Source organism: Eleutherodactylus coqui, chromosome 5 (genome assembly GCF_035609145.1).
Source record: "Eleutherodactylus coqui strain aEleCoq1 chromosome 5, aEleCoq1.hap1, whole genome shotgun sequence".
Lineage (NCBI taxonomy): Eukaryota > Metazoa > Chordata > Amphibia > Anura > Eleutherodactylidae > Eleutherodactylus > Eleutherodactylus coqui.
The window spans coordinates 131,240,784-131,260,495 of NC_089841.1; the positions used below are offsets into that span (position 1 = coordinate 131,240,784).

The following is a 19,712-nucleotide window of genomic DNA, read 5'->3' on the forward strand; positions in this document are numbered from 1 at the left end:
AATCCTACCTGCTCCCATTTCACGTGCAATTTATGCTAATAATTCATTGCTTGCAGCCAATGGGATTTCAATGGAAGGAGAGAGAGCCCCCTCCTCTGTGAATGTCTGAGCTTGTATAGCCACCTAGTTAGTTCCAGCATTCTCCCTACTTCTCCTCCCCTCCTGCTGCTCTTATAACTGTGTGAGGCATAGATAATTGTGCAGTATTCAGTACAGCATGTGCATGTGTGTGAGTGCAAGGGAGATCTGATCTCTTTCCCTCTTTTGTCTGCTTTGCAGCTGCTTTATATTTCTCTCTTCCTGCACAAAACTCTTTTCTTTCATCTGTCTCCCAATCTAGTTGGTTCCTTTAGTAGGAAGCCCTTACTTGATTGTGCTTATAAGGAATCTGATTTACACCAATAACACTAAAAATTCACTCTTTCATTACAGAAGAAACACTTGAATCAAAAGTTATAATTTTTCCTTTTTTGCCCCCCTTCAATAAATCCACACAGACGACGGTGGAAAAAAGGCAAAGTTGTTCTCTGGGCAGTGATTCACTAACTTTGCTGGAAAAAAAGCTGGGGAAGCAAGCAACACACATTGGCAGATTTAAGACTTTCAGCGTCTGTTCCATGTGTTTAGACCATTAAGTGGATGGGGCAAGAAAAAGGGATGGGACTGCACTGCAACTGCTGCCTTGTCTATCTGTTCTTGTGTATCCTGTCATGTAGGATCAGCACAGGTAGGTGGAAAGCTTCTGTTGTGTGCATGTTATCTTCTGTCTCATCTTGTCCAGATACATTTACATCAGGGATGCACAGACAACTGGAGATGAAAAGCCTGACATATGATCACTCCTGCATGTCTTCTGTCATTTGCTCTGATGTCTGATTGCATTCCATGTCTTTATACACTGCGTTTCACCTTAATAATTAAACTTAGTCCTTGGTGCTACAGGCACAGAAAGTAGCATTGTCATGCACAGAAATAACAGCCTAGAACAGAAGCCGTCTACTGCCAACTATATACTGTAAATTGGCAATTAACTCTGATCTTACCGCTTTTAAAATGAAACTTTATAAGGTTTGTTAGATCTAAGCAAACATCTTATTGTACTATGGTTATATATACCAACTCTTCTAGGGTGACTTTCTTAAGATGAATGTTGCCTTGAACCTTATTTCTATCCATTGTGTGTAAAATATATTGTCTGAACAATATGCTGCACCATCAAATCATTTTACTCAGTGCATGTTCAGATTTGCAGGTTATTATGATAATTGGAAGGTTTTGCTGCTGACAGGATACACACAGAGATGCTAGTGTGTCACCTTGCTAATGGATAGTTAGTCAGTGAGAAAAATCACAGTATTTGAAGTTGAATGAAAACTGAATTGCTACTATTATTAAAGTTTCAGATGAGTGTCCAAGTCAAATAGATACATTTCAATGAAAACAGATGTTACTGTCATAAACAAATACTTTTCTATATACAATATTTAAACAAATATATACTTTTCTCTATATTTATTTTGAAAGTGCTAGTTGAGAAGATGTATCAGGGGTGATCCTGCAAAAATTCTATATAGATACATTTTATATTGCAGCTTTTACATGATTGTATTTTCTGGCTAACTGCTTAGTAGTGCCATGATTATGGGCGTTCATCATATAGAGGCAGACCATGCCGCTGCTTTGAGTTTCCTAGAGAGTGCTGGTCCAGGCAAGGTGATTGCATCTGTTATGTGAGAATATATGCAGAGATCCACAGTCCACATGTCCTACAACATTAGTAAGCAAAGGTGAGGGTATAAATCAGGGGATCGCAGAATGGAATTCAGGGTGAGGGGGGCAAATAAGTGCCAAGTTCTCCTGTCCCATGTGGTTAGAGTTGTGATTGTGTTAACCAGCACTAAAAGTGGAAGTCCATTTCAAAATTTGCTATTGGACCCTCTCAAATCTGTGTGTGGCCCAGAATATGAAGCAGTTGTGCATAAATAAGCCCATTGGGATTACCTGAATTTTTGCATCAATCACTAATCAAATATGATGTGATTGCTATCCAAGTCATAATTATAGACAAAGACAATCTGTTGTACCATCCATGTCTTTTATTGAGCAATGAGCATATTAAGTAAATAAACATAGTGTTGGAAGAAAAAGTATGTGAACCCTTGAGTTTAATAACCTGTAGATTCCCATTTAGAGGCTATTGCCTTCATCAAATGTTTCCTGCAGCTATAAGATTTACAGTAAAGCTGAGGAGAAGCTTTGAAGCATTCCATCCTGCAAATGTGTTTCAGTTCATTATTATTTCTGGGATGTCTTGTGTGCATAGCTCTCTTCATGTTAGCCACAGCACCTCAATAGGATTAAGGTTAGGACTCTGACTTAGCCAACTCAAAACAACAAATATACTTCTTTTCCAGATGTTCTTTAGTTGATTTATTTGTGTGCTTTGAGTCATTGTCTTGTTGCATCACCCAACTTCTCTTCAGTTTGATGTCATGGACTACTTCCCTTTCCTTCTCCTGTAAAATGTTTTGCTACACCTTAGGGCTTAAACAAACACAAAATGTGACAAATAGAACCTATTGATTGCAGTGGGTTTGTTCTCATAAGCGTGTTTCTCGCGTACAATTCCTGCATGTGAGAAAAGATACGACCTGTCCTGTCTTTCTGTGTTTTACATAGCAAGCTGCCATAGAAGTCTATGGCAGGTTCAAAAAAACAAGAGGAAGGGTCTGACACTGCATAAAATGCAGGTGAAAGAAGACAGCTTATAAGGTTTTAAATACCCATTCAATTCTGCAGAAAGGGAGTATCACGTGCATATGAACTGGCATTGCGAGCGCTAAAATTACAGTACGACGCATAGACACGTATGTAACAGCCTAATTATATTGCCCTCCCCAAACCTTCACCATGCGCAAATATGTCCCATTGCGACAAGCATATTTGCACATATATCTGTCTGGTGAAGCCCTTGGGTTTAAAGGGGTTGTCCCGCGCCGAAACGTTTTTTTTTTTTTTACAACCCCCCCCGTTCGGCGCGAGACAACCCCGATGCAGGGGTTAAACAAGAACACCGGACAGTGCTTACCTGAATCCCCGCGCTCCGGTGACTTCTTACTTACCTGCTGAAGATGGCCGCCGGCATCTTCTCCCTCGGTGGACCGCAGGGCTTCTGTGCGGTCCATTGCCGATTCCAGCCTCCTGATTGGCTGGAATCGGCACGTGACGGGGCGGAGCTACACAGAGCTACACGGAGCCCCATTGAGAAAAGAAGAAGACCCGGACTGCGCAAGCGCGTCTAATTTGGCCATTAGACGGCGAAAATTAGACGGCAACCATGGAGACGAGGACGCCAGCAACGGAACAGGTAAGTGAATAACTTTTGATAACTTCTGTATGGCTCATAATTAATGCACAATGTACATTACAAAGTGCATTAATATGGCCATACAGAAGTGTATAACCCCACTTGCTGCCGCGGGACAACCCCTTTAATTGTTCCCTCAATGATCACAAAGCATCCAGGGTCTGAGTCAGCAAAGCAGTCCCAAACCATGATGCTCCCTCCACCATGCTCCACAATTGTGATGTGGTTTTGGTGTCAGTGTGCAGCTTCTGTCCCCTCCAAATATAGCGTTGTCCACTTGTGCCAAAAAGTTTCACTTTTATCTCATCTATCTATAGAACATTTTCTCAGAAGCATTGTGGAATGTCCAAGTGGTCTTGGGTAAACTAGAGATGGGCCACAATTTTGTTTTAGACAATAGTGTCTTTTTTCTTGGTGCCCTTCCATTAACACCATTTTTATTCAGTGTTTGTTTGTTTTTCAATTAGACACAGAAACAGAGTTTTTTGCAATTTTTAGTCTTCTGAAGGTCTTTTGCTGTAACCCTTGGGTTCTTTCTCACCTCTTATAGGATGACTCCTTGTGCTCTTGCAGTGATCTTAACAAGATGCCCAATGTGGCAACATTCCAGATTTTTTTCCCATCTGTATTTGAATTTGTCTAACTACAGTTTGATGTACACCCAGGTCTTTTCAGATTCTTGTATCTCTATAAGATATGTTCAGAGGTCTTCTTAAAATTGTTTACATTGAGGCATGGTTCACACTAACCAATATTTTTTAGAACAGATTTGTCAATAACCAGGCTTTGTGCATGTTTATTTATTGGCCAAAGCATCTTGAAAAAACATTTTTACAGATTTTGCCAATTAGCTCCTCTGGAAGTGTTATGGTTGCTGGTCATGGCTGAAGGCATCTATTTCTTTCTGCTGCACATTAAAAGCACCAAGAAATATGCCAACACTGAATAAATGAATATGAACTACATTGTTACTAAATATATTACGTATATAACTGAGGTTTTTCACAAATATTTTGATCAAATTGTGAAAGCCCATCTGATAAGGTGACCTCATAAGACTTGGCCCTAATACTCAGACTCACTCTTTTTTTTAGGCCTATGGCTTCCAAATGAACTAGGGCATGTAGCATCAAGGCTCATAAAGAAGCCTTAAACAGATAGGAGTGGAGTGCACATCCAAAATAGGAGCAGGCGCACCACCAAATGTTCAATGTAAAGGGAATCAGATAGCACATCCAAAGTGGAATAAATGTATATATGTGCACGTTACTATTTAAAATGTCTGAAAGCAAACTTTAAATAGTAACAAGCACCTACATACACTTATTCCACTTTGGATGTGCTTTCTGATTCCCTTAACATTGACCATTTGGAGGTGCGGCAGCTCCTATTCTGGATATGCACTCCATCCTCACCCGCCCAAGGCTTTTAGTTAGATTGTATTTGTCTATAATTGTGACTTTGATAACAAATATTCAGCCCACAATTTATTATTAACTAATGCCGAAATCCAGGTAATTTCAACAAATTCATTTGTTTTTTCTTGCAACAGAAATTGTTTTAGTTCATCTTTTTGTATGCCATATTTTTCCCACTTAGAAGTGAGAAGTTGGAGAAGTAATAATAATAATAATCTTTATTTGTATAGCGCCAACATATTCCGCAGCGCTTACATAGACAGGGGGAATACAGAAAAACAAAAAGTACAAACATTACAGAACCACGGTTACATAGTAATCAGTTGATGGAAACAATAGGGGTGAGGGGCCTGCTCCAACGAGCTTACATACTACAAGTAATGGGGGTATACAGAAGGTAAAGTGCTGGAGATGTGCGCGGTATGGTGGAAGAGTGGAAGAGTGGAAGAGTGGAGGTGGAAGAGTGAGCGATGTTATACACATAGACAATGGTCAGACATTTAGCCGTGCGATGGCAGAAACAGTATGACTGCAGGAGCGGTTTATGATGGCTAGCAGGGATTGCAGTCAGTAGGTCAGGGAGCATGTTATCAGGCGGCGTACAGAGGGGTTTCTTTAGGGAATGCGGTATGCCTTCCTGAAGAGAAGTACCTCAAAAACACCAGAAACATTTGAACATGCTGTACTGCGGTTCTTATCCACACAGTGTAAATAGGTCCTAAAAATCCAGTTCATTATTATTACAGTATGGAGTCTTTTTGAAGGTCTGAACATGAAGTTTGGGGTACAAGTTGTATTATGTACTATTAAATGCCCTAGTATTTGACCTTTTACGTCTATGTGGAGCTATATAACTATACTTCCAGTGGTAATAACACATAACATATATTTATTTAGCAACGGTTGTAGTAAATACAGATGTATCACTCTCTGTGTTGACTGGCGGAGCGTGCTGTGCAGCTGTTGTAGTGAACTTACACTATTTGCATAACTCGGCAGTCAATACAAGACTATGGGCTACGGAAATAGCACAAGGCGACGAACAAGCGTTTGGTACGTTAAACAAACTGTGCTGTGGCACACTGAAAATCGTTTACGTCTGCCCCATCTGTACTGGTATTTTCCATAATATAACAGTTGTGAAGCATCTTTTCTTAGAACTCTGCATTGTGACATTCCTCTATTAGTTCTCCTAGAAAGTGATGAATACATTGACAGCTGGGTGTTACAAGTTGGGGAGGTGTCCCTATGTTATCAGACACTATCTCAGCAATGCTGACAGGATCAGACTGTGTAGGGACACACCCCTTTGACAAAGAGAATAGTAACACTCAGTTGTCAATTTATTCATAAATTTCTTGTCATCCGGAGAAGTAATTCTTCTCACAGCTAAGGGTTTACTATATCTACAGTACATGAATGCGGACAATCCTATGGGAGCTAAACAGCCTGGACTCAAGGGAAATAGCTTTTTTATACACATTGCAACAAATCCTTAGGGTAAGAGCGGCGTCTCACGAGCGTATGTGCAAGTACGCATATTTGCGCAGAAACGATGTTTGAAGAGCCAAGTTATCAGTCTGTTGCATGGGTGTTGGCACACATTACTGTAATATTTGCGTTCATAGGGCCAGTTCACTCCCTTTCTGTGGAATTGATTGGGTATTAAAGCCTAATAAGGTCCAGCTGTCTTTTCTCCTGTATTTTGCGCATTGTTTCACCCTTCCCCTTGCGTATTTGCACACCTCCCATAGACTTTTATGGAGCCATTGCTGTGCAAACGCAGGAAGATAAAGCAGGTCCTATTTTTTTCCTGCACACACGAGAAAATGCGTTCAAACTGTGCTTATGAGAACAAATAGGTTCATAGATTCTATTCTCTGTGTTTAGCGCAGAGGGGTGTCGCATTATAAAAAGTTGGTGTAACCAAATACAGCCAAAATTGTGCAAAATTTGCACAAAAATTTTGATACAATTTTTGCCGTAAACTAAGCCAACTAATAGGTGTCAGGAAATTAGACTACACTGTCTACTAGATTTATTATCCAGAATATGTCACTATGATAAATCTGGCACATTTTAAGACTCTCTTCTAAGTTTACACTATCTAACTAGTATACAGTATTAGTAAATCTACCCCAAAGTCTTTCAACAAACTGTCTTTCAAATAATCTTCTGCCTTGACATTATATTTTTAAGGTCTTATTTCATCCCCCCAATGGGATGAAGAATGGGAAGTTATAATTCCATCTCTATGGGGCCCACAGGAAAGAGGACAAGATGGAAGGTCCATTTTGGAGTCAGGTGCTCAAGATGCCTACAGAAACCATAGCAATGAGGACCTTCCTTCACCAAATACTCAGGCTGCTGTTAGTTCAAGAGAAGTTCGCTCTGTATCCTCTATTTCATCTACCCCAAGACATTCTCAACGACAAATAGATCAGGATGAGGAGCATTATGAAGAACACGAGTCTCATGAGCTTTACCATTTTGCTCCAATTCCTTGGTTGTCCGAGACAAAATCAGTAAATACATCTAATCCCAATATATCTTCACACGCTTCGACATCTCATTTTGGAAATTATAACAGCTCTACGGGCCAATCAGTAGATAGTAGTGGAAAGATGAAAGTGAAGATTTCTGCCTTTGGGAAAGACCTGTATCTCTTGCTGAAGAAGGATAACCGTTTTCTGTCTCCAGGCTTTGTGGTTGAAGAGAGGAAGAGAGACAAGAAGGAATCCTTGAATACTGGGAATACAGATAGAGATTGCTATTATAGTGGCAATGTTCTTGGACATCAGGGATCATTTGCTTCCTTCAGTGCATGTGGAGGATTGGTAAGTTAAAACATATATGTAAAAGTAACATTTGTCAGCTAAATTGAATGTAAAATATTTAACAAATAATGGGCGAAATGTGCATTGAGGTTGACTGAGTGCCTAAATCTCAAGAAGCTTTCAAATGGACTTTAATCAATTCATGTATTGCCCAACAGTTCTAAACACTCATGGTCCCAGGTGCATTAGGGCTAATAGCTGTGGGTTGAATTATCTTATATTCAACAACTATAACACTATACATTGAAGGTGGAGGGCACATTCTAATACCCCTGCCTTGGGCATCAAAAGAGCTTGTCCTACCCATGGAAGAAAGTTAACTTGACTTTATATTAGTGTTTTTATGGCATTTGAAAGAAGGGCCTTGGAGGGCACAACCAAAGATTTGTTTTCTTAAGCCAAAGACAGCGGATGGGCACCTGCATTATCCATCATGGCTGGTCCAGCTTTGGCTAGGGGCACTTCTCTCTCCTGACTACAGATGACAGCAAACTATCAATAGTATCCCCGGGGCTGTTTGGTGCTACACTGTTTCAGTAGCTGTCATTCACTTTAATGAGAACTACAGAAACCGTGCTGCACTAAGCACTCAACTCTTTTCAATGGGTGGTCGGAACAGAGCAGCCAAGTTTTCCTACCTTGACCATGAAAAGCCAAAATGACAATCTCCTTTTTACATGGCCTCAAAATCAGCCAAACATTTGTTCTTTCGATCATTGAGCCATGTAAAAATGTCTACCATCAGCTGATGATTGAGTAAAAACTTGTTCGGCAATTGATTGCATGAAAATGCTCGCTTATTGGCTGCACATCTCCCCTATGTAAACAAATGAGAGGTGCAGCCAGCAAATTATAGCTGTATATGGGGGCAATGAACCAATGAAGTCTGAGATTGGCTGCAGCATCATGTTTCATTCCATTCATAGGCTGACTGTGCAGCTTGTGAACTGACCCGCAGGAATGGATAGAGAGGGAGTACTGGGGCTACAGGAATCTGGGATATTTTTTTTAAATTATTTTTTAACATGGGTAGCTTTAAAAAAAAAATCATTCATCTTGGAAAACTCCTTTATAGCGTACCTACACTTTCAGGTGATTTTTCAGAATAAACTGCCATTAGTGTATGAGGCATAACACTATTTCTGACCATTGTATGAGTTTTTCCTGCACCTTTCACCAGTTTTCCCATCTGCAATCTGCATTTCTAATTTTCATTTTCTTGGAGTTGGTAGGAGCAGCCTGCTGTTATGCTATCTTCTACACACTGCACATGGAGAAAACTGCAGATTCTGCTGTTTGACTCTGTAGCACACACACAAATAAAAGCATCAAAAAGTACACTAGAGAGGTACTAAACAGTGTAGATGTGATTCCATTTGTAGGACAGTAAATTACTCCCCACTAGCTGTAGCAGGATGTTTGCGTGAGTCTTTTCTTCTGTCCCTCTTATTTCCGTTATTAAAGACTGGCATAATTTGACAACTGGCAGTGGACAGCAATTTAGAATGAAGTAAAGTTGATACATTGAATATTATCACAAGTTTGTTGAAAAAGTAGTACTGGCTATTTAAGGTTTTACCATTCCTAAAGTTAATTACTATTTTATGCTTTTGTAATGGTGCGGGTTAGGAGTCTAACACACTAGGGAAACAACAAAACTTCCACTGCAGTCCGATTTATTATAAAAATAAGTCACAACAGTAACAATAAAACTGAATTGAAATATAAAAATACATCAGGTAAAGTTTTGTAGTACAAGACATGATGGAGTAACTCAATATGGAATAACAGAGCCACACCTGCAGCATGGAATAGCAGAACCAAAGTTGCAGCATAGCATAGAGGGTGATCAATGAGTGGAACTGGTTACCACGGGAGGTGGTGAGTTCTCCTTCAATGGAAGTGTTCAAACAAAAGCTGGACAAATATCTGTCTGGGATGATTTAGTGAATCCTGCAGTGAGCAGGGGATTGGACCAGATGACCATGGAGGTCCCTTCCAGCTCTACTATTCTATGACTTTATGATAGTACACATCCAGGACACCAGGCATAGGCTTCCAGGGTTAGGGACAAGGTTCAAGATGCAAGTCTAAATCCAGGCCCAAGGAATAAGACTCAAGATACAGGATACAGGGATACCAGATTCAAACTTCAACTTGGAAGGGGAGGATGGAAATGTACCCAGGTCCATAACTCACTGCACACATTAAGCCCAACATCTAGGAGTCAGGGTTCTGAGTTCCAGAAATAACTCACCCAGGCTCTGTGCACAAAGTCATAAGTATATGAGTGCTAGAACTTAAGTAATGAAATAACAAGGGTACAGACGAAATAACCAGGCATACAGTAGCAGGAAAAAATAGTCCAGTGCGCACTGTGATTGGCCATAGAACAGGTGATGTAATTAAAGGGGTTGTCCCGCGAAACAAAGTTGGGGTATACACTTCTGTATGGCCATATTAATGCACTTTGTAAAGTACATTGTGCATTAATTATGAGCCATACAGAAGTTATTCACTTACCTGTTCTGTTGCTAGCGTCCTCGTCTCCATGGTGGCGTCTAATTTTCAGCGTCTAATCGCCAGATTAGACGCGCTTGCGCAGTCCGGTCTCCTCCGTGTTGAATGGGGCTGCTCGTGCTGGAGAGCTGCTCCTCGTAGCTCCGCCCCGTCACGTGTGCCGATTCCAGCCAATCAGGAGGCTGGAATCGGCAATGGACCGCACAGAAGACCTGCGGTCCACCGAGGGTGAAGATCCCGGCGGCCATCTTCGCAAGGTAAGTAAGAAGTCACCGGAGCGTGGGGATTCGGGTAAGTACTATCCGTTTTTTTTTTTCAACACATGCATCGGGTTTGTCTCGCGCCGAATGGGGGGGCTATTGAGAAAAAAAAAACCCGTTTCGGCGCGGGACAACCCCTTTAAGTAATGTCTGGATGATAGGAGGATAGCTGAACAGGGCTAGACAAGACAAGAGTTCAGACAGCATGAATATGAAGTCTGCAAAGCATGAGCGAAAAGTCCAAAGTTCAAACCCCAATGAGTACAGTTCTAAAATTGTATTTATGAATTAGTCTTGACCTACCTACTTCATAATATCAAGACTGGTTATGGGCAACCTTCAACTTCAGACAGGTTTTGAGCAGTTGATGCCATATGGCAAACTGACAGCTTGAAGACATTCAAATTATTGTATAGCGAGTACTTAAACCAGGGGTAATACCAAGATGTAAAGTTATCTCCTAACCACGGAATAGGGGATAACTTTATGATTGGTGAGGATTGGCCCACTGGGACTCCCACTGCTCCTGAGAGTCCCGTCAGGCCTCACATGAATGGACCGGCAATGCTATTAAAATGAGTAGAGCAGCGGCATGCATGCAGTCTATTCATACAGGGACCGTCATGGGTAACCCCTGCCATGGCTACCAGTGATTCAGCTGGAGTCTTATTTGGCTTTAAATAGCCATTCAGTTCCATGGAAAGAGAGTATCACATGCATGTCAACTGGCATTTTGAGTGCAAAAATTACAGTAATATGCATTGGCACGTGTGTATCAGCCAGATTAGTGCCATCTCAAAATCTTGTACATGCGCAAATACGTCCTGTTGCGGCGAGCGTATTTGCACATATGTTTGTCTGTGGAAGCCCTAATTCTCCAAAATGGGAATCACTGTGATTTTCTAAGAATCTTGAGCCTAGTGTGGTCTATTATCACAAGAGTATAAAATGAGATGAAATTGTAACTCAACTTTTTACACAGAGGTTTTCAAATTAAGCGGGGTTTCTGCTCATTAAAGGGGTTGTCCAACTTAAAAAACAGACAGAAAAGCATTTTAACCCACAGGCCATGCAATAAAAGAGCAAAAGAAACTATGCTTACCTCTCTTCTTCCCCTGGGAAACAGTGTAGTCCCATGACTTTTCTAGTCTGTACTACCAGTGGAAGTCAGGTGATCACTGCAGCCAATCAGAGACCGCAGCATCACCACTCGTTCTCCAAACTCAGTAATCACATCCTGGGAGCCATGATGCTAAGAGTTCGGAACAAAGACACTGCAGCCTCTGATTGTACTGTTTCCCAGGGGGGGAAAGAGAGGTGAACATAGTTTCTTTTGTTATTTTATTGCATGGCCAGCTGTTTATATATATATATATATATATATATATATATATATATATATATATAATTTTTTTTTAATTTATTTTTTAAAGTTTCATGTAATTTCAAATATTCCATAAAACGGACTATGGAGAACAGCACTCTTTTTGTAACTTTCATTCATTTCTGTGGAGAGCCACTGTACATTTTCAGCTGGCTGTTCTCCAGGGATGAGTTTGGGATCCAAACAGTCTAACCCTCCACAATGACAGTTTTATACTATAACTAGCTGATATGCCCAGCTTTACCCGCGTTAATTTGGTACAGGTGTTTACTTGTTGTTTTCACCGTAAATTTTATGAAGTCCTGGTTACTTCAGAGGATCCATGTATACACATAGTGGAGTGTTAGATTCTCCTCAGACTGCATGTACCAATGTCCCTCTGCAGAATGTGCCACCCCTCCCACTCTCCTCACTTTTTACCCTTAAAAATAACACCCCTTGTTATTCAAATTTAACCCCAAACTGGAGGTTGCAGCCCCTTTTTAGCCTTAAAGGCATGCTCCATCCCTGCAGTCCATGGCCTCTTCCTTATGTACTTTAAAGCCTTTCAGTATATGCACATAGAGGTCAGTTATATTCTCCTCAGTATATACACACAGAGGTGAGGTAGATTCTCCTCAGTATATACACACAGAGGTCAGTTATAGTCTCCTCAGTATATACACACAGAGGTGAGGTAGATTCTCCTCAGTATATACACACAGAGGTCAGTTATATTCTCCTCAGAATATACACACAGAGGTCAGTTAGATTCTCCTCAGTATATACACATAGAGGTGAGGTAGATTCTCCTCAGTATACAAATCATTTCTCTAGGCTTTATGGTTTCTGAGTAAAGAACCATCTCACGTATCACGGGATTTTTGCACAGTTTTTCACGCTCAGTATTGAATATGGAAGTTGCGACCCCTTTACTTTTCCTATTTAGAACGTAAAGAACGGTCATTTCAAATTTCACATTTGTGCAGTACAGATGTGTGTTATTAGTTACATTACATAGGGGGTCACTTACTTTGGTGCTTAGAATTGATTAATCAAGTTGCGACTCCTTTACTTTTCCTATTTAGGACGTAAAGAATGGTCATGGTAAATTTCAAGTTTGTGTGGAACAGATGTGTGTTATTAGCTACATTACATAGGGGGTCATTTACTTTTGTGCTTAAAATTGAATAAGCAAGTTGCGACCCCTTTACTTTTCCTATTTACGACTTAAAGAATGGTTGTGACAAATTTCATGTTTGTGCGGTACAGATGTGTTATTAGTTACATTACATAGGGGGTCACTTACTTTTGCAGTGAAATTGAATAATCAAGTTGTGACCCCTTTACTTTTCCTATTTGGGACCTAAAGAATGGTCATGGAATCATAGAATGGTAGAGTTGGAAAGAACCTCCATGGTCATCTGGTCCAACCCCCTGCTCAGTGCAGGATTTAAATGGTCATGCTAAATTTCATGTTTGTACGGCATCGGGAAGTTATAGAATTAGATTTGGCACATTATATAGGGGGTCACTTACTTTTGTACTTAGCATTGAATAATCAAGTTGTGACCCCTTTACTTTTCCTGTTTAGGATCTAAAGAATGGTCGTGTCAAATTTCATGTTTGTACGACAGCGGGAAGTTAGAGAATTAGATTAGGTACATAACATATGGGTGCCAATACTTTTGCTGTTAGCATTGAATAATCAAGTTGTAATCCCTTTATTTTTATATTTAGGACCTAAAGAATGGTTGTGCCAGATTTCACGTTTGTGCGACAGCGGGAAGTTAGAGACTTAGTGACGACTCAGTGAGTCAGTGAGGGCTTTTGCCTTTATATGAGACTACTTGTATTTTGAGACTACCCTTTAAATAATAGACTGAGGATAGATTTGTGCTATAAACTAGGTTGATTTGCACGCGTATCTGCACATTGCATTTTTTGCACACACAGGGCCTGTTCATATGCGTGGGCAACATACCACTCACCAAATTTAAAAGGCTATTTAGCTTAATGAGGTCCAGATGTGTTCTTTCTCTGCGTTTTTGTGCTGTTTGGCGCTCATCCCCTTGCATATTATGCGTATATTGGCGCACCCCCCTTTGGTGTCGCAAATGCGCACAAAATACAGTATGCTCTATTTGCCCATGTGAGAAATGGAGGCCCAAAAATGGAAATGTGGATGAACCCACTGAAAGCAATGGGTTCTATTCTCCGTGTTTTGTGCACGCAAATTTCTTGTGTGCAAATATAGCTGTATGATGGAGCCCTAAAGGATCACAAAGGAATTATTATGACTCCTTCACACAAACGTATTTGCGCAATGTGCAGAGAATAGAACTCTTTGATTTCAATGGGTTCATTCTTAATAGTCTTTTTTGTGCGTGCTCTACTTTTGTGTGCATTTGCACACCATAGATCCCCATAGAAGTCTATGGGAGGGGCGCAATTGCACACTCAATATGTTCGCCAATACGCAATACACTGTGCAATTTCACTAAAAAAATAACACACGTGAAACCTATTAGACTAAATAGCCTTTAAAATCATGGCAGGTGGGTGTCCCACACCCTTGTGAACTGGCCCTGTGAGTGCAAAGAGTGCAATAATACACGCAAAAATGTGCGCAAAAGTGTATAATTCAGGGGCCTCTTTGCCTATACGCTCATGAGAAGGCGTCCTTCTGAATAACTTGTGGGTTCGCTCAATTAGGGTATATATTCCTATGCAGCAAATTCAGAGCTGAAATTTCTGTGACTGTCCCATTTATCAGAATGGGTCTTGCAGAAAGCCATGCACAAACTTCAGAAACAAACTTCTGGGCTTAAACACATGGGCATGATTTTGTCCCATTATGCGGCCATGAAAATCACAGCTGCTTAACGGACGTATTGAGACCATTGATTTCAATGGTTTTATTTTCGCTAGCGAGATTGTCATGCGTTAATAATATGGGCAAGAATAGATAGGACTTGCCCCATCTTTCTCTCACATGGTTAATACTTTGCGCAGGAAAGATAGGTCCTGCCCTGTCTTCCCGCTCACAATATCAGGGAGTTTGAAAGGAAAAAAGATATTTTTACCTTGTTCATGCACAATTACGCTCCATAGCGGCGAGCGTATTAACGCATACGCCTATACTATGAAACCCTCAGATGTACTTTGCTAGAAGGCTGCCACATCTGACTATACCCTCCCAACACAAGATTAACAGCTAGTTGACATAATTTACTTGTATTTACTAGAGGATTCATAGCAAAAATCCAAGGTGGACATACTGGGTTTGCAAAAGCCTAATGCCCATGCATTGGAAGCAAATTATTAGCAGATTTGATGAGGATATTGGCATAATATTGTGCAGAAATCCTCATCAAATCATGAACATGTGAATGAGGTCAAAAAGTAACAGAAAAGTTATTCATTTTTGGATATTAGCCTTCTAGACATACAGTACTGTAACTTCCTAAGTTCATAAGTTGTTTGGCCATAATGTAAGATAAGCACTGGGACCTTCCAACTGCCTTTATAGTTCTGCTGTGTATTAATGTGGCAGCAAGCCCAATTAGACTCCATATATGTGTGATAACTAGAGATGAGCGAACGTACTCGTCCGAGCTTGATACTCGTTCGAGTATTAGCGTGTTCGAGATGCTCGTTACTAGAGGCGAGTACCACGCGATGTTCGAGTTACTTTCACTTTCATCTCTGAGACGTTAGCGCGCTTTTCTGGCCAATAGAAAGACAGGGAAGGCATTACAACTTCCCCCTGCGACGTTCAAGCCCTATACCACCCCCCTGCAGTGAGTGGCTGGCGAGATCAGGTGTCACCCGAGTATATAAATCGGCCCCTCCCGCGGCTCGCCACAGATGCATTCTGACAGAGATCAGGGAAAGTGCTGCTGGTGCCGGAGCTGCTATAGGGAGAGCGTTAGGAGTGATTTTAGGCTTCAAGAACCCCAACGGTCCTTCTTAGGGCCACATCTGACCGTGTGCAGTACTGTTGAGGCTGCTTTTTGCAGTGTTGCACATTTTTTTTTTTTTTGTATATCGGCCGTGCAGAGCATTGCGTCCAGAGCATTGCGTCCTGCAGTAATCTTACATAGTCCACGGCCAGTAGTGGTGGTGAGGCAGGGACAGTGAAAGACATATCCAGTCTATATACGCAGTGGGCTTTTCCAAAAAAATTTGGGGAAAAAAATCTATTTGGGCTGCCTGTGACCATCCTGACTGTACTGCGTCTCTGCTGGGGGTAGTTGTCCTAATTCATACGCAGCCATCTAAGTGTTACAGCAGGCTTGCGCAAAATTCTTTCCTGCCTCTGCGTTGCCTCTTACATCACCGCTGTCATCCTGTCCAGAGTGAAACAGTCTGCAGTAATTTTACATAGTCCACGGCCAGTAGTGGTGGTGAGGCAGGGACAGTGAAAGACATATCCAGTCTATATGCGCAGTGGGCTTTTCCAAAAACATTTGGGAAAAAAAAATCTATTTGGGCTGCCTGTGACCATCCTGACTGTACTGCGTCTCTGCTGGGGGTAGTTGTCCTAACTCATACGCAGCCAGCTAAGTGTTACAGCAGGCTTGTGCAAAATTCTTTCCTGCCTCTGCGTTGCCTCTTACATCACCGCTGTCATCCTATCCAGAGTGAAACAGTCTGCAGTAATTTTACATAGTCCACGGCCAGTAGTGGTGGTGAGGCAGGGACAGTGAAAGACATATCCAGTCTATATACGCAGTGGGCTTTTCCCAAAAAATTTTGGAAAAAAAATCTATTTGGGCTGCCTGTGACCGTCCTGACTGTACTGCGTCTCTGCTGGGGGTAGTTGTCCTAATTCATACGCAGCCAGCTAAGTGTTACAGCAGGCTTGCGCAAAATTCTTTCCTGCCTCTGCTGTGCGTTCCGTAAGCGAAGTCAGCCTCCAACCACAGGCCAATAAGCGGCACATTTAATTACAGCGTTCTGTTTCTGCACTACTGGTAATACAGCATGCTGAGGGGTAGGGGTAGGCCTAGAGGACGTGGACGCGGGCGAGGACGCGGAGGCCCAAGTCAGGGTGTGGGCACAGGCCGAGCTCCTAATCCAGGTGTATCGCAGCCGACTGCTGCGGGATTAGGAGAGAGGCACGTTTCTGGCGTCCCCACATTCATCTCACAATTAATGGGTCCATGCGGTAGACCTTTATTAGAAAATGAGCAGTGTGAGCAGGTCCTGTCGTGGATGGCAGAAAGTGCATCCAGCAATCTATCGACCACCCAGAATTCTGTGCCGTCCACTGCTGCAACTCTGAATCCTCTGGCTGCTGCTCCTCCTTCCTCCCAGCCTCCTCACTCCATTACAATGACACATTCTGAGGAGCAGGCAGACTCCCAGGAACTGTTCTTGGGCCCCTGCCGAGAATGGGCAGCAATGGTTCCGAATCCTCTCCCACTGGAGGAGTTTGTCGTGACCGATGCCCAACCTTTGGAAAGTTCCCGGGGTCCAGGGGATGAGGCTGGGGACTTCCGGCAACTGTCTCAAGAGCTTTCAGAGGGTGAGGAGGACGATGACGATGAGACACAGTTGTCTGTCACTCAGGTAGTAGTAATTGGAGTAAGTCCGAGGGAGGAGCGCACAGAGGATTCGGAGGAAGAGCAGCAGGACGATGAGGTGACTGACCCCACCTGGTTTGCTACGCCTTCTGAGGACAGGTCTTCAGAGGGGGAGGCAAATGCAGCAGCAGGGCAGGTTGGAAGAGGCAGTGCGGTGGCAGGGGTAGAGGCAGGGCCAGACCGAATAATCCACCAACTGTTTCCCAAAGCCACCCTGCAGAGGCCGAGGTGCTCAAAGGTCTGGCAGTTTTTCACTGAGAGTGCAGATGACCGACGAACAGTGGTGTGCAACCTTTGTCGCGCCAAGATCAGCCGGGGAGCCACCACCACCAGCATGCGCAGACATATGATGGCCAAGCACCCCACAAGGTGGGACGAAGGCCGTTCACCGCCTCTGGTTTGCACCGCTGCCTCTCCCCCTGTGCCCCAACCTGCCACTGAGATCCAGCCCCCTCTCAGGACACAGGCACTACCATCTCCTGGCCTGCACCCACACCCTCAACTCCGCTGAGCTCGGCCCCATCCACCAATGTCTCTCAGCGCACCGTCCAGCCGTCGTTAGCGCACATGTTGGAGCGCAAGCGCAAGTACGCCGCCACGCACCCGCACGCTCAAGCGTTAAACGTGCACATAGCCAAATTTATCAGCCTGGAGATGCTGCCGTATAGGGTTGTGGAAACGGAGGCTTTCAAAGGTATGATGGCGGCGGCGGCCCCGCGCTACTCAGTTCCCAGTTGCCACTACTTTTCCCGATGTGCCGTCCCAGCCCTGCATGACCACGTCTCCTGCAACATTGTACGCGCCCTCACCAACGCGGTTACTGCCAAGGTCCACTTAACAACGGACACATGGACAAGCACAGGCGGGCAGGGCCACTATATCTCCCTGACGGCACATTGGGTGAATTTAGTGGAGGCTGGGACAGAGTCAGAGCCTGGGACCGCTCATGTCCTACCCACCCCTAGAATTGCGGGCCCCAGCTCGGTGGTGGTATCTGCGGCGGTGTATGCTTCCTCCACTAAACCACCCTCCTCCTCCTCCTCCTACGCAACCTCTGTCTCGCAGTCAAGATGTGTCAGCAGCAGCACGTCGCCAGCAGTCGGTGTCGCGCGGCACGGCAGCACAGCGGTGGGCAAGCGTCAGCAGGCTGTGCTGAAACTACTCAGCTTAGGAGAGAAGAGGCACACGGCCCACGAACTGCTGCAAGGTCTGACAGAGCAGACCGACCGCTGGCTTGCGCCTCTGAGCCTCCAACCGGGCATGGTCGTGTGTGACAACGGCCATAACCTGGTGGCGGCTCTGCAGCTCGGCAGCCTCACGCACGTGCCATGCCTGGCCCACGATTTTAATTTGGTGGTTCAGCGCTTTCTGAAAAGCTACCCACGCTTGTCAGACCTGCTCGGAAAGATGCGCCGGCTCTGCGAACATTTCCGCAAGTCCCACACGGACGCTGCCACCCTGCGCACCCTGCAACATCGGTTTCATCTGCCAGTGTACCGACTGTTGTGCGACGTGCCCACACGGTGGAACTCTATGTTCCACATGTTGGCCAGGCTCTATGAGCAGCATAGAGCTATAGTGGAATACCAACTCCAACATGGGCGGCGCAGTGGGAGTCAGCCTCCTCAATTCTTTACAGAAGAGTGGGCCTGGTTGGCAGACATCTGCCAGGTCCTTGGAAACTTTGATGAGTCAACCCAGATGGTGAGCGGCGATGCTGCAATCATTAGCGTCACCATTCCTCTGCTATGCCTCTTGAGAAGTTCCCTGCAAAGCATAAAGGCAGACGCTTTGCGCTCTGAAACAGAGGCGGGGGAAGACAGTATGTCGCTGGATAGTCAGAGCACCCTCCTGTCTATATCTCAGCGCGTTGAGGAGGAGGAGGAGGGGGAGGAGGATGAGGAGGAGGGAGAAGAGACAGCTAGGCCCACTGCTGAGGGTACCCATGCTGCTTGCCTGTCATCCTTTCAGTGTGTATGGCCTGAGGAGGAGGAGGAGGATCCTGAAAGTGATCTTCCTAGTGAGGACAGCCATGTGTTGCGTACAGGTACCCTGGCACACATGGCTGACTTCATGTTAGGATGCCTTTCTCTTGACCCTCACGTTACACGCATTCTGGCCACTACGGATTACTGGGTGTACACACTGCTCGACCCACGGTATAAGGAGAACCTTTCCACTCTCATACCCGAAGAGGAAAGGGGTTCGAGAGTGATGCTATACCACAGGACCCTGGCGGACAAACTGATGGTAAAATTCCTATCCGTCAGCGCTAGTGGCCGAAGGCGCAGTTCCGAGGGCCAGGTAGCAGGGGAGGCGCGGAGATCAGGCAGCATGTGCAGCACAGGCAGGGGAA

The 19,712-nt window shown here is 43.7% G+C and overlaps 1 protein-coding gene across 2 annotated transcripts in view; it reads left to right on the forward strand.

Moving 5' to 3' along the window:
* The first annotated feature begins 330 nt into the window (after nucleotides 1-330).
* The window catches only part of ADAMTS19 (ADAM metallopeptidase with thrombospondin type 1 motif 19), a 245,169-nt gene continuing 225,787 nt past the window's right edge, over nucleotides 331-19,712 (forward strand). For both annotated transcript variants that reach the window (XM_066603164.1, XM_066603165.1), the window contains exons 1-2: nucleotides 331-727; nucleotides 6,985-7,622. In XM_066603164.1, the coding sequence (XP_066459261.1) occupies nucleotides 640-727; nucleotides 6,985-7,622 (726 nt within the window). In that variant the 5' untranslated portion in view covers nucleotides 331-639. The remainder of the gene's footprint in view (nucleotides 728-6,984; nucleotides 7,623-19,712) is intronic.